This window comes from Balaenoptera physalus (genome assembly GCF_965194825.1).
Source record: "Balaenoptera physalus genome assembly, chromosome: 10".
NCBI classification, from domain to species: Eukaryota; Metazoa; Chordata; class Mammalia; order Artiodactyla; family Balaenopteridae; genus Balaenoptera; species Balaenoptera physalus.
Genome location: NC_138889.1, coordinates 64,169,926 through 64,186,497, shown reverse-complemented (window position 1 = coordinate 64,186,497; position 16,572 = coordinate 64,169,926). Strand labels below are relative to the sequence as shown.

General features: G+C 38.2%; 1 protein-coding gene across 1 annotated transcript; it reads right to left on the bottom strand.

Annotated features, from left to right (window-relative positions):
* On the bottom strand, nucleotides 1-16,161 carry LOC309637206 (olfactory receptor OR51C1-like). Its single transcript, XM_082411434.1, is given in 2 exon segments — nucleotides 1-13,351; nucleotides 13,354-16,161. Coding segments are annotated over 2 exon segments (942 nt in total). The 5' UTR covers nucleotides 13,877-16,161; the 3' UTR covers nucleotides 1-12,932.
* Nucleotides 16,162-16,572: the final 411 nt, after the last annotated feature.

Sequence of the window (16,572 nt, the reverse complement as noted above, 5' to 3'; positions counted from 1 at the left end):
CATAGGGCAATATGTGAGAAAAATGCAATTAGGACTAGCAAATGATAAAGCAGTGCTTAGAGGATTATGAAATTAGTAAAAGAAGTAGGGCAGACTTTATCATTGTTTGGATTAACAATTTCTCCTCTGTATAAATTTGATATATTTTTCAACTTGTTCAGATGCTGGGAAAACAAAAGGAGTATGTATTCTGTACTCCCATATCCAACAGAAAGATTGTATACATTACTTCCACTGTTCTGTTTTTGTTTCAGTGACGAGCATAAAGATGATAATTTTGAAATTCAAGCAGAGTCTTACTTTATAGCAGATTTTCAACACCACTCTGTAAAAGGTTTAATTTTATTTTTTCTATATATCCTTCATCCTTACACTGTTATCACTTCTAATGTAATTAGAAACTGTTCGTGTATTCTTGTAAAATGCACAATGATTTTATGTAATTTATACAAATTGCATTTTCCTATAAAATACATTTTTCCTTGTTTCACTCAATATATTACATGAAAATTCAGTTGAATTGTTTTGGAAGTTTTAGCCACAGCAATCAGAGAATAAAAAGAAATAAAAGGGATCCAAATCAGAAAAGAAGAAGTAAAGCTGTCACTGTTTGAAGATGACATGATACTATACATAGAGAATCCTAAAGATGCTACCAGAAAACTACTAGAACTAATCAATGAATTTGGTAAAGTAGCAGGATACAAAATTAATGCACAGAAATCTCTTGCATTCCTAAACACTAATGATAAAAAATCTGAAAGTGAAATTAAGGAAACACTCCCATTTACCATTGCAACAAAAAGAATAAAATACCTAGGAATAAACCTACCTAAGGAGACAAAAAACCTGTATGCAGAAAACTAGAAGACACTAATGAAAGAAATTAAAGATGATACAAACAGATGGAGAGATATACCATGTTCTTGGATTGGAAGAATCAACATTGTGAAAATGACTATACTACCCAAAGCAATCTACAGATTCAGTGCAATCCCTATCAAACTACCACTGGCATTTTTCAAAGAACTAGAACAAAAAATTTCACAATTTGTATGGAAACACAAAAGACCCTAAATAGCCAAAGCAATCTTGAGAAAGAAAAACAAAGCTGGAGGAATCAGGCTCCTGGACTTCAGACTATACTACAAAGCTACAGTCATCAAGACAGTATGGTACTGGCACAAAAACAGAAATATAGATCAATGGAACAGGATAGGAAGCCCAGAGATAAACCCACACACTTATGGTCACCTTATCTTTGACAAAGGAGGCAAGAATATACAATGGAGAAAAGAAAGCCTCTTCAATAAGTGGTGCTGGGAAAACTGGACAGCTACATGTAAAAGAATGAAATTAGAACACTCCCTAACACCATACACAAAAATAAACTCAAAATGGATTAAAGACCTAAATGTAAGGCCAGACACTATCAAACTCTTAGAGGAAAACATAGGCAGAACACTCTATGACATAAATCACAGCAAGATCCTTTTGACCCACCTCCTAGAGAAATGGAAATAAAACAAAAATAAACAAATGGGACCTAATGAAATTTAAAAGCTTTTGCACAGCAAAGGAAGCCATAAACAAGAATAAAAGACAACTGTCAGAATGGGAGAAAATATTTGCCAATGAAGCAACTGACGAAGGATTAATCTGCAAAATATACAAGCAGCTCATGCAGCTCAATATCAAAAAAACAAACAACCCAATCCAAAAATGGACAGAAGACCTAAATTGACATTTCTCCAAAGAAGATATACAGATTGCCAAAAAACACATGAAAGGATGCTCAACATCATTAATCATTAGAGAAATGCAAATCAAAACCACAATGAGGTATCACCTCACACCAGTCAGAATGGCCATCATCAAAAAATCTAGAAACAATAAATGCTGGAGAGGGTGTGGAGAAAAGGGAACCCTCTTGCACTGTTGGTGGGAATGTAAATTGATACAGCCACTATGGAGAACCATATGGAGGTTCCTTAAAAAACTTTTTAGAACTACCATATGACCCAGCAATCCCACTACTGGGCACATACCCTGAGAAAACCATAATTCAAGAAGAGTCATGTACCACAATGTTCACTGCAGCACTATTTACAATAGCCAGGGCATGGAAGCAACCTAAGTGTCCATCGCCAGATGAATGTATAAAGAATATGTGGTGCATATATAAAATGGAATATTACTCAGCCATAAAAAGAAACGAAACTGAGTTATTCGTAGTGAGGTAAGTTAGAGTGAAGTAAGTCAGAAAGAGAAAAACAAATACCGTATGCTAACACATATATATGGTACCTAAAAAAAAAAAAAAAGGTTCTGAAGAACCTAGTGGCAGGACAAGAATAAAGACACAGACGTAGAGAATGGACTTGAGGACATGGAGATGGGGAAGGGTAAGCTGGGACGAAGTGAGAGAGTGGCATGGACATATATACACTACCAAATGTAAAATAGATAACTAGTGGGAAGCAGCCACATAGCACAGGGAGATCACCTCGGTGCTCTGTGACCCCCTAGATGGGTGGGATAGGGAGGGTGGGAGGGAGATGTAGGAGGGAGGGGATATGGGGATATAGGTATATGTATTTTTGATTCACTTTGTTATAAAGCAGAAACTAACACAGCAATGTAAAGCAATTATACTCCAATAAAGATGTTAAAAAATAAAAAACTAAAAAACAAGGACCTACTTTATAGAACAAGGAACTGTATTCGATATCTTGTAATAACGTATAATGGAAAAGAATCTGAATAACAATATATATATATATACACTTATCTTATTATCTGATACCTGACAGAGAGATGGAAGTATTATGTCTCACCTATATATTAGAAAGTTGTGTGGGTAATGGTTAAAAAAAAAAAAAGATTCCTAGAGAACAGGAAGATTACTTGTGTAGGAGTTAATAGGTAAAAATCAACATGAAAAAAATTCTAAGCATGTCCCAAAGTATGTAGTTTCAGATATTTTCAAAATGCCACTGAACTGTGAGCTATAATATGTGAAAGGGTAGTATTTAAAGATAACAGTGATCCAGTATGGAATTATCTTATCACCATCAAGGGGGTAAGGAATGTGGATTTTTTTCTAAACACTAAGAAAAGAAATGAATATATAGAACTCTTTTTGTACTATGAAATAATCCCAATAATTTTCCTTCTTTCTTTTTGAAATTTGTATTCTCTTTCATTTGTAACATTACCACAGTCTGTAAATATTCCAGTTTCTTCCTCAACCTAAACGATTTGTTGAAAAACAAGAGGGAGGAATGAAGGAAGGAATGAAGGAAGGAAGAAAGGAAAGAAGAAAAAACGAAAGAAAAAGAAACCTTTTCTTATCAACTCTGCCTCCCTGTTGCATGCTTCTCCTTCTCCTCACGAACCACTTATTGAATGTTTGTCTGTCCTCACATTTCTCTTTAAGGGTTTACACCGCTTTAATGGTTCACACTTACAGCAGAAGTCTGGTTTCTTTTTGAGGTTTCAGCCAGCCCTGTCTTCTCATCTGGAGCTCAGGGTCCTCTTCCAGACTCATTCAGGTTGTTGGCAGAAGTGAGTTGCTTGTGGTGTAGGGTTCCGGTCTCCATTTTCTTGCTGGCTGGGGTCTGGGATTGCTCTTAACTCCCAGAGACTACTCTCAGTTTCAGCCAGGTGGACTTCTCACAACATCACATCTTGCTTCTTCTAATCCAGCAGAAGAATATCTCTGCTGCATTCTCTTCTAAAGGCATACATGATTAAGTTAGGCCCACCCAGCATAATCTTTATTTATTTATTTACTTAAATTAATTAATTGATTGATTAATTAATATTTGGCTGCGTTGGGTCTTTGTTGCTACGCGTGGGCTTTCTCTAGATGTGGCGAGCAGAGGCTACTCTTCGTTGCGATGTGCAGGCTTCTCTTGTTGCAGAGCACAGGCTCTATGTACGCGAACTTCAGTAGTTGTGGCATATGGGCTCAGTAGTTGTGGCTCGTGGGCTCTAGAGTGCAGGCTCAGTAGTTGTGGTGCACGGGTTTAGTTGCTCCGTGACATGTGAGATCTTCCCGGACCAGGGCTCAAACCCATGTCCCCTGCATTGGCAGGTGGATTCTTAACCACTGTGCCACCAGGGAAGTCCCTAATCTTGCTTTTGATTAACTCAAAGTAAAGTAATCATGGACCTTATTAATATCTGTAAACTCCCTTTGCCATATAATGTAGTATAATAAGTGATATTCCATCACATTCATAGCTCCACTCAGACTCAAAGGATGGGTTTTATACTGAACAAGTGCATAAGAGGCAGGAATCTTGAGAGTCCTTTTAGAATTCTGCCTTCCATAACTCTCTAGGCCATCTAATTTCCAAACTTTCATAGGTGCAACTTCCACATTATTCTTTGATTGACTATCCTTATCCTCCAGTTCCACCACCAATACTTTACATAACACTCTCATTAGTTTTGCAGGAACTTAGCAATATTCTCATAAGTAATTTCCCTGCCCTGAGTTTCAAGTGTTTCCAAACTTTCTCCATATTGATGCCAAAGTGATCTCTCAAAAATACATCTCCACATGACCCTTCATACAGAGCTCTTCATTGCCTTCAGCATGAAGTCAAAACTCTATCTCTTTATTACAGCAGCTGAGATCTCCTCAACCTACTTTAACTGCCACCAATCCTCTTCGCTACCCCAGGAACCTTTTGATATAGTCAACCTGGGCTTTTTCTAATTCACCCAACTACCAAATACAGCAAGTTCTTTCACATGGATAGCTTTGCTTAATTCATGTACCTTCCACTCTTCTCTGAATTAGCCTACATTCTTTAGACTCATCATTTGCTCCATTGAACCATTTATAAATTCAACATCTCATTTATTTACATTTAAACATTAAATAGTTACATTAGAAAACATTTGGTGGCATCACCTTCTCCAAGTCAAGTCAGAAGAAAGTACTTCCTCTAGAGTCACATCCTTTTTAATTTTAACATCTAGAACAGTGGTTATTCCATTGTGAGTTATTTGAAAATGTCTCTCTGACAGAAATTAGCTACTGGCAGGTGGATTATTGTTTATTCATCATTATATTCCCAGTACTTTGTACTATATTTTGCAGTGAAGGAAGAAAATATATGCTTCTTGATATAAATTAAATCCAAGAGTTGTAAACTGACAAAGGGATCTCACTGAACTCTCTTTCATTCCCACAAAACAAGTGTCTCTGTGTGTGTGTGTGTGTATGTGTGTGTGTGTGTGTGTGTGCACATTGGGTTTTTTGATGGAAGACTCTCTCCTAGTGCTGTAGGGTAAACTTTTATGTACCTCCTTCCATTTGTTGATAGCGATTCTTGCCTTATATGAAGATAATATTCCAGCCTCACTGTAAAAGCATGCTGCAGGTTCTGGGCTGGAATACCTTGACTCCTCTCTCTCCTCGAATTACAGAAAGTTACTGATATGGTTGTTGGGTCAGGCAAACCTAGGGTCAATTGCTGGCACTAGCAACAACTAGATGAGGTGCCCCAAGTGAGCATTTTACATTAGATTCTTCTCCCGTGAAATTGGTAGCATATCAATAGCATTAAATTGTAAGGATTAAATAACATAACATTTGTAAAGCATTTAATCTGATAACTAGTACTTGGGAGACATTTAATAATGGTAAATGAGGATGAGGATGAGGATGGTGGTGAGTGGTAGTAGTAGCGCCAGCTGGCCTCGGAGATGGTTTTGAAATGTGGTACAACTAACCAGAAAACTCACAATTGCAAGAACATACTTACAAATCATTCTAAACAGCATGACATATGGCCCATAGACCAATGGAACCCCACCAGTTAGAATATTATGTCCCCAGAAATACAAATTTCCTTAGGCACCATGAGAGCTTTTTGCAGTTAACAAAAATCTTCCTCACTCTTAAAGAAACCAGTGTGGGTAAAATCTGATATTTTTCTCTGAATGTAGCAGTTTTATTACACAGTATAGAGGTGTGTTCGTTCCTGCCCTATTTGCCAGAAAGGGGCCTCAGGAGCTGGGGAGGTTTACTACTCAGGGATTGGCAGCATATATAAGGAGTTATGATGCAGATTGTGTGAAACATCTTAATCAGAAAACTCCTGGTGGACTTTCTGTGGCCCCCAGAGTATGAAGCTTCTCAAGGGTTCATTCTACCTCAGGGCCGCCTTCCCCTCGTACTTCATTACAGTTATTTTTGTCATTTCTATGCAGGGATTGGTATGGTACTTCCTTGACTTTGTATCTAGGTAAAAGTTTGTTAAAAGTAAATTTGTCAGTAAAAAACCCAAAACAAACCACCTGCTCTATGCACAGGCTCACTCCTAATCCCCATACTACCCCACACCCAGCTGACAAATATATCAGCCTCCAAAAACACTTGCATGAATTTTTTACATTTCTAAGAAAAGTTTCCGTTTCTTTTTTTAAAATGTCATTAAATCTTTCTTAAAGCACTTTATCTATCACATTCCAGGGTTTTGCACTGGTAATGTACAGAATAGAACTGAGTCACGTCCCTCTAAATGCTCAAAGCCCATTGAAGAAACAGAAATAAAACTTGATGATTACAACAGGACATATTTATGATGAGAGCATCAAAGGGCATATATTTATCCTGCAGGAAGGTCAGCACCAAGTTTGTCAGGAGACAAGGGAGAACAGAGTATGGGAAAAACAGAAGTGACTAATACCATATTCAGCATGCCTAGAGCTCTGGGTGCAAGTGGGACAGCAAGTGGCAACTGAAACTGAACATGCAGGCAGGATACATGTTGCAAAAAACCTTACAGGCATTCTAAAGCATTTGAATTTAAATAATGTAACAGAAACTGCTCAGTATGAAATTGAATCTTTCTCCTTTCCTAGAAAAGCACATTTCTACAGATCCTTGCGAAGTAACTGAAGAATTCAGGCACCTTATTTGAGGCTCCATAATATACAGCAGTTCCCTGCTTGGTGAAGTATCAACCTGAATGATAAGAAAATAACGTTTTTCCTCTAGGCCACAATCTATCAGTTATATAGAAATATCAGTTTAGGAAACATTCTCAAACAGAACCTCAGTGACTCATAGGGTCTCAGCAGAACACTTCGTCACTTACTCTTCCAAATTCTGCATCAGATTAACCAGGCAATTATTTTCAGCATGACTCAGACAATCTTGAACAAGCATTGTTTCATAAGGTCTATAAATAAAAACAAAAGCTGTAAAAAGGTGTAGACCTCTCTCTATTTGATGACAGTGAGTTCACAGGAAAACATAGCTAATAGAAAAGTGAAAAGTATTGCCTGTAAGAATAAAGAAAAGAGAGTATACTTAGGTAGTCTTCTGTGAATTGTATTACATTATAGAGAAAGAAAAGTAATATACTTTAAAATGGATTGTGCTAATGTATGCATGACTATACTATACAAAATTATATGTAACTCACACTTCTTCAGTCACCTTTGTTATTACAGTGTACATTACTGGTGTAGCTTTCTTGAGAACATTCTCCAACACATTTATTTTAAAACACAAGAAGAGATATGGTTGTCCTACCTTTAAATTCTCCATTTTCAAAACTTTTACTGAGCATCCATGAAATTTGAATCATGATATTTGTGCTTTTATTGCTTAGATTTGAATGTGCATTCTGTCTCTTCTGTTAAACAGTATATTTCTAGGAGCTAATTTTTCTCATTGGGCTAAGAGTTTCCTGGGTTGATGATATTCCCTTTATTTCATGCTCTTCCTATAGAAAGAGACCACCAACTATGACTCCTCTTAATATCTGGTACAATGATGTATACACAGTATCATGAATAAGAAACAACTAGTTAAAATATCATTTCAATTTAGATATTTATAGTCAGATAGTTACTCCTTAAGGATGGAGACCATGTCTTTGTTGCTCACTGTTTCACCCCAGTGCTTCCCGCAGTTTTGCCAAAATGAAGATGTTCAAAATATGTTAGAAGAATATATACAAAGTTATACAAAAATAAATTTAATAAGCATATATTAAGTTAGCTATTATTAATAAAGCATTGAGTTTCGGTCTGTACAAGATGTATCAGTCCCCAAAGTATAAAGTATAATGCCTGTTTTCAAAAAGTTTCAAATCAGGTATAGCCAAGATGGAGGAATAGGAAGACCTTGAGCTCACCTCCTATCTCCCCAACACCCTCTCCCACCCACGCCAAAATCACAAAAATTTACAAAGTAATTATCAATGAGAACTACCCAAAGACTAGCAGAAAAGATCTTCTACAACTAAAGATATAAAGAAGGAACCATAGGAGTATAGGAGGGGTGGAGATGTGGTATAGTCAGGACCCATACCCCTAGGTAGGTGACCCACAAACAGGAGGAGAATTACAATTGCAGAGATTCTCCCCAAGGAGCAAGGGGTCTGAGCCCACATCAGGCTCCCCAGGCCAAGGGTCTTACACTGGGAAGATGAGCCCCCAAAATGTTTAGCTTTGAAGGCCAGTGGGGCTTACTTGGAGTTCCAGAGGGCTGTGGGAAATAGAGACTCCACTCTTAAAGGGCACACACAAAACCTCACAAGTTCCAAGGGCCAGGGTAGAAGCAGTGATTTGAAAGGAGCCTAAGTCAGATCCTCTTGGAGAATCTCCCAGAGAGACAGGAGGCAATTGGGACTCACCCTGGGGACATAGACCCTGGCAGCAGCCATTTTGGGGAGCTCATCCCACCATGAGGACACTGGTTTTGGCAAGAGCCATTCTGGAATCCTCCATCTTAGCTTGTTAACACTGGGACCCAGCCCTGGCCACTAGACCTGGGACACCTCAGGTCAAGCAGCTAGCTGGGAGGGAAACAGCCTCAACAACCAGCAGGCCCCCAGAACCCCCAGCCACCACAGGACCCAGCCCCACAGACCAGTGGGCCAGCACTAGCCCCAGGATCCCTGGGCCCCATAGCCAGCCATCAGATCCCACCTCACCCACCAGGATGCAGGCACCAGCCCCAGGACCATCTGGGCCTCTACCCTGCCCACTGCAGGCCAACACCAACTCCAGGACCTCCAGGGCCCTGCTTCCCAAGACACTGAGACCCAGCTACACTCAGCAGTGAGCCAGCAGTAGCCCTGAGACCCAGCCTCACCCACCAGTAGGCAGACACCAGCCCTGGGACCACCTGGTCCACAGCCCCACCCACTAGCAGGTAGACAGCAACTTCAAGATTACCAAGGATCTGCAGCCAGCTGTGTATCCAGCCCACTCACCAGTGGAAAGACACCAGCTCCAGGAACCCTAAGCCCCACAGCCTGAGACCCCTGGACCTGGTTCCACTCACCAGTAGGGTGACACAATCGCCAGGACCCAGCATCATCCACCAGTGGGTGGACACCAGCCCCAGGATGCCCTGAGCCCCAGCCCCACCCACCAGATGGTGGACACCAACTCCAGCTTGAGAAAGAAGGACAAAACTGGAAGTATCATGCTCCTTGATTTCAAACTACACTACAAATCTACAGTAATCAAAATGGCATGGTAGTGGCACAAAACAGACACATAGATCAATGGAACAGAATAGAGAGCTCAGAAATGAACCCACACTTATGTGGGTAATTAATCTATGACAAAGGAGGCAAGAATACACAATGGGGAAAAGACAGTATTTTCAATAAGTGGTGCTGAGAAAACTGGACAGCTGCATGCAAAAGAAACAAACTGGACTACTTTCTCACACCCTATACAAAAACAAATTCACAATGAATTAAAGACTTAAATGGAAGACCTGAAGCCATTAAATTTCTACACAAATCATAGGTAGTATACTCTTTGGTGTCGGTCTTAGCAATATTCTTTTGGATAAGGCTCCTCAGGCAATAGAAATATAAGGACAAAATAAACAATTGGTACCACATCAAAATAAAGGCTTTTGCACAGTGAAAAAAAAACTACCAATACAGAAAAACCTCCTACTGAATGGTAGAAGATATTTGCACACTATATTCAACAAGGGTTTAATATCCAAAAATATATATAATTTATACAACTCACCATCAAAAAAACAAACAACCCAATTAAAAAAATGGGCTGAGGTCCTGTATAGACATTTTTCCAAAGAAGACATACAGACGAACAGTCAAATGAAAAGATGCTCAACATGTCTAATCATCAGGGAAATTCAAATAAAAACCACAGTGAGATATCACCTCAAACTTGTCAAAATGACTATTATCAAAAAGACAACAAATAACAAGTGTTGGAGAGGATGTGGAAAAAAGGAACCCTCATGCAGTGTTGTTGGAATGTGAATCGGTGCAGCCACTATGGAAAAAAATATAGAGATTCATTTTTAAAAATTAAAAATAGAACCAACATATGATCTAGCAATTCCACTCCTGGGTATTTATACAAAGAAAACAAAACACTAATTTGAAAAGATACATGCACTCCTATATTCATTGCAGCATTATTAATAATAGCCAAGATGTGGAAGCAACTTAAATGTCCATCAATGTTTGAGGGGATAAAGATGTAATATATATAATTGAATGCTTTTCAGCCATAAAAAAGAATAAAATCTTACCATTTGCCACACACGGATGGACCCAGAGAATATTATGCTAAGTAAAATAAGTCAGATAGAGAAAGACAAATACAGTATGATTTCATTTACATGTGGATCTAAGAAACAAAGCAAATGAACAAACATAATGAAACAGAAACAGACTCATAGATACAGAACAAACAGGTGGTTGCCAGAGGAAAGCTGTTTGAGGGCTTAGGGGAGGAGAGAAATAGATGAGGGAGATTTCAGGTATAAAATAAATGAGTCACATCTGTGAAATATATAGTGCAAGGAATATAGTCAATAATTATGTAATATCTTTGTATGGTGACAGATGGTAACTAGACTTATCATAGTGATAACTTTGAAATCTATGGAAATATCAAATCACTATGCTGTGTAACAGGAACTAACATAGTGTTATAGGTCAATTCTACTTCAAAAACAAACACTCTCATAGGAAGAGAAATCATATTTGTGGTTACCAGATGTGGGGATGGGGAGAGGGGGAATTGGATGAAGATAGTCAAAAGTATAAACTTCTAATTATAAGATAAATAAGTACTAGGGTTGTAATATACATCATGATAAATATGTTATCTATGAAAGTTGTTAAGAGTAAATTCTGAGTTCTCATCACAAGGGAAACTTTTTTTTCTATTTCTTTAATGCTGTATCTATATGAGATGATGTTGTTCACTAAGCTTATTGTGGTCATCCTTTCATGATGTATGTGATTATTGTGATGTAACCATTAAACTTACACAGTGCTGTGTGTCAACTATCTCCCAGTAAAACTGGGAGAAAAATAAAATAATTTCAAATCAGTCAGGGAAGAAAGACCTGACTACCTATAACAAAAAGGAGTCTTAATGGCACCTGGAAGAATGAAAAAAAAAAGCAATACCAGCAAAAAATAATAAAATAAAAATATATTTTTAAAAGTTCAAATATAAATGAAAGCAGGTGGATATTTCAGTAGGAGAGAGCAAAAATGATTGAAGACTATGGACAAGGGTTAGAGTTATTCATGGCGTTATTCAGAAGTGAAAACGTCTTATAAGAGTGTTACTCTAATATGCATGATAACCTCTAGGTAGCTTGTGAAAATGCAAATTCTTGTGCTCCATCTGAAGAGTGCCTAAGTAGTTCTGGGGTGGAGGTGAGGAATCTGCACTTTATAAAAGAATTTCAAGTGGTTTTGATGCCCCGGTGCTGGACCACACCGAGAACAGTGAAGGATGCAAAAGGAAAGTGGAAGTCATATTATAAATGTATCCAGTGGGTAGTATGAAGACAGACTGTGAGGACCCATGGGAACGAAGAGCCCGTGGAAGATGAAGAACAAACAAGTTGTGTTTTTAGGTAGTTGTTAAGCAGAAATTATTCTCTTATCTGAAGTTAAAACACAGCAACAACAAAAACCTCATTATTGAGCATTTTTAAAGTACAGGAAAGTAAAAAAAAAGTATACATAAACCAATATTCAGCTATCAAAAGATAAGTAATTTTGACATTTGGAAGATGTCTTTCCATACCTTTATAACAAATGTTTTATTTGCATGTAAGTGTACACTTGTGTGTATATTCACATGAAATATACACACAACAATAAGTACACTGTATAGTAATCTATCTTTTCTCTTAATATATCACTTTATATCTATATCAATATTTATCTTGTTGCATGACAGTTCACATTTTATTTTACCAATAATCTGAAGTAAATGTTTAAGTAGTTTCTAAATTATCATTGCAATATATAATGATGTGTTGAATATCACAACACATCACTGCATTCTTGCCCACTTTCCCCCATTAGACACATATTTAGAAGACGAATCACCAGACATTAGATACTTAAAATATCAATACATTTACCAAAAGCTCTGAAGAACTCTTTTAAGAATTAGGAAAGTATCTTTTTAATTCATATTTCTTTTTGTTTATTGTACTTATTCATGGTCCTCAGCCATGAATAATCTATTTGGGAGAATAATAATCATTACCAATAACTAAGAATTACTAAAACCTAGACTTTTCTACTGATCTAAATTATATCAGACATGCCTTGATAGTTACATACCCTAGAGGTGGTGAGACTTTTTGGACTCCAATTTATGACTTAATTTGTCCATTTTGCAGACATATTTTAACCATGGTCCTATTCTGTGCCAGGTGCAGTATAGGGTTACAGATACATAAGACATAATCCCTGTTCTCAAAGAATTCAATCCAGAACTCTGTAAATCGTAAATTATTGGATTATCAGAAGAATGAAAGCATGTGTAAACATTTATCAGTATATGGTGGTAACTCACATTAGTGAACAATCAAACATCAGTCAGAGAAGACAATGTAAAGAAAGAATACACTGAAAAATGTCCTAAATTAGCTTAGAAAGAAATAGTTTGAGCATGGCCTTGCAAATTTGCATTGTCTTCACACTGTAGATTATGGGATTCATTACAGGAGGGATGAGCAGACAAATATTGGCAACGAGAGTATGCAGAAGGGGAGGGGCGTGCTTCCCAAACCTAGGCACCAGTGACAAGCTCATCATGGGGATGTAGAAGATGGCAACAGCACTTATGTGTGATACACAGGTACCAAAGGCCTTTTTCCACTCCTCTGGGGAGGCAATGCTGAGCATGGAATGGATGATCAGGACATAGGAGAGAAGGATCAAGACAGAGTCCAAGGTACCAGTAGAGATGACAATGGCCAGACCCAATGCACTGATGATCTCAGTGTCTGTGCATGAAAGCTTCATCACATCAGGGTGGAAACAATATGGATGGTGAAAACATGACTTCCACAAAAGGACAGACGCTTAAGGAGCAGGAGTAAAGGCACTACAACTGTTGTCACCCTAATAACAATTGCAAAGCCCACTTTGATGATTCTTGAATTGGTTAAGATTGTGTCATATCTCAGTGGGTTACAGATGGCAGTGTAACGGTCAAAGGCCATTGCCAGGAGTAACAAGGACTCCATTAATGTGAAACCATGGATAAAAAACATATGGCCAATGCAGACATCAAAGCTGATTTCTCGAGCATTGAACCAGAAAATACCCACCATGGTGACCAACGTGGAAAGGCACAGCCCTAGGTCCGTGAAGGACAGCATGGAGAGGAAATAGTACATGGGTTCATGGAGGCTCAACTCAGTGCTGATGACAAACAAGATCATGCCATTCCCTGAGATGGCAATGGCAAAGAGACAACAGAATAGGATGGAGATCCAGGCATGGTAAGTTTCAAAACCAGGGATGCCAGTAAGGAAGAAGACTGCAGAGTGGAAAATGCTCTGGTTGAAGGATGGCATGATGAGTGAAGGAAGCAGATTTCCCTGGGGAAAAGGAACATGTCCTGCAAAAACAGGGCCCACTTGTTATCTCTAGGCTTCAGTGTATATCCATATACACATATAAAAAAGATTAGATTAGATAATGGTAAGATAGTTTCCACTTCTATGATTCTATGGTCATGGGCAGATAGGGCATTTCTATACAAATCTAGGGCAACACAAAAGGCAATTCATTCTGCTTCTTCACTTCTCACTTTCCAAGGCAAAAACCCTTAAGAGATCCATTAAGAGTTAAAAGTCTTTGCATACCCAATGAAAACAGTATAGTTAAGATACTATTAATATTTTACAGAAGGATACTCCTGTTTAAATAAATATGCAAGAACTATTGATAAAAATGAAATACTAGGAAAGAAGCAATTCAATCTGTGCAAAGAAACTACAGTGTGTGATGGTTGGTAAAGCGTTTATTCAAGTAATACCTGTGAAGCTGGTATCGTTTAAGGGAAATTCTCCTTGAAGAAATAGGGCTTAAGTTAACCTTAATAAGAACAAAAAGTCATTGCAAACTAACAGATAATAATTGGAGCAGAATGATCTAAGTAAGGTTCTTAATATTCCATCATAACAAAAGGACACTGAAAATGAATTGAGGGGTTTGGAGGTGGGGGTGTAGTCCCTCAGAAAGCCTCATTAAGGCTGGGTGCATCTCCATTCAGATGGTGAATGGACCATCTTCTGAACCATCTTCTCTGTTTGAGGATATGAGCATACACTCAACCCAGATCAAGAAATCTCTAGGATCAAAAAAGTTCCTCCATATTGGTTCTTGTCCTAAGTTTTCTGATGCCCTATTTTTATCTGTAGAAAGAATATTTGGTTTTTATAGTATGTGTGTATCCTCTTTCTCTCACTCATGCATGCATTCTTTCAAGAAATATGTAAATAACTGACAAAATGCCAGTGTGCAATGAACAGAATTAGAATTAGACCTAGTACTCCAAGATGGTCTATACATGACTTGGGGAAAAAAAAAGAGTGTAAGTTAATCTGATGAGTTTCATTCCAGCCCCTGAATGAACAGGGAGTAGCTTCAACTTGAGTGGGAATAACTGGTTACAGGACTTGTGATGAAGAGGGTATTTGAGAAGAAAAGAGAAAAACGTTCAATATAGGCAGCGTCTTAAGGACTTACTAAAAATAAATAAATAAATAATGGCCGGAAAATTTGAATTAAGAGGGAATGCAGAAAAAACTAAACTCCATGGGTTTTGATTTGGCCCTTGGACCTCAGTCGGAAAAGAGGCCTCATTTTTTTCACTTTTGACTCACAGGAATTAGAATATGTACTTACCTCTGCATTCCCAACAAAGTGACTCCTGCCCTTTGAGAGTTAAACTGATGCCTGGGTTGAAATCACAGGAGTGGTGAAAAATATCTTAGAGTAATAAAATCTAAGGGGAAGGAGGCCTGAAAAAAAGGACCTGGGGAACAGCAGTATTTAGGGAAAAGACAGAGTAGAACCTACTAGTGAGACTGCAGAGGCACGGCCACTGAGGTGCAAATGAACCCCAGGAAAAAGCAAGGACCTCATCAGTTTTTCTCAGACATTTGATCTCAGAGCCAGGAAAAATGCCTGGCACAATAGTGTTTAAGAGTATCTGTTGAATAAATGAACTGAATTGCATCTGATAATAGTGACAGACCCTAGACACAATACAAGGCCTATATTGTGGTTCCTGATATATAGCCCCTTCGAATTAGAAGTAAAGTTCATGTAAACATACTGGTATATATTAATATAAGAGATAAGCTGACAATTTTCTTGTTAATCTGGTGTTTATCTTGGGTGCTAGGACTTTGCTCAAATTTAGATCTGGTGATAAAAACAAATTTTTCTGGATGAAGTTGTAAGGACCCTTAAATCATATCCTCTTTATTTTTAAGATGAGGAAGTGGAACCGAGCAGGACCCTATGGGGCCTTCCCAGGACAGACCGCTCCCGCATATCCTCTGCTTTAGCTCCTCTCTGAAATACCCAGATAACAGTATCGAATGCACATGTCCTGAGTTTTTTGTTTTTCTGTTTTTTTACAGATGCTAAAACCCCCACCAAATGGAAGAACTTAACTACTTGATGACCATGAGCGCATAGCCCCCAGACCTACTGGAGCCTGAGGATTGATAATGTTAACACCTGTGACACTGCCCTGGTTCCCTCACCATCAACCAACCAGAGAATTGTGCCCAAGCTGATCACAGACCCTGGGATGCCCCTCCCTCACCTTGCTTTTAAAGATGCTTTCCTGAAACCCATCAGATCTGGGAGTTCGTGTGTTTTGCGCACTAGCTGTCCTGAACTTTTTGCTTGGTGCCCTGCACTAAATGCTGCATTTTCCTTCACAATGTCAGTAGATAGGCTTTACTGCACATGGGCAAGCAGACCCAAGTTTGGTTCTGTAGCAGAAGCAGGCTCTCAAGTTAATGCTCTTTTTATTATAGTAAATAAATTAAGAGACCTCAATGGATTATCCAAGTGTCCAAACTAACCTTCTCCTTAATGATAGTGATAATATTTCAGTGTCTCCTGTGGGCCAAACAATTTATGCCATTTTATCTCTTTTTCCTAATCATTCTTTCCACTGTTCTGCAAGCTTCTTATGGTATCTTTTTTCAACTGATATAATCAAAGGGAAACATAGTAGGGCTATTCT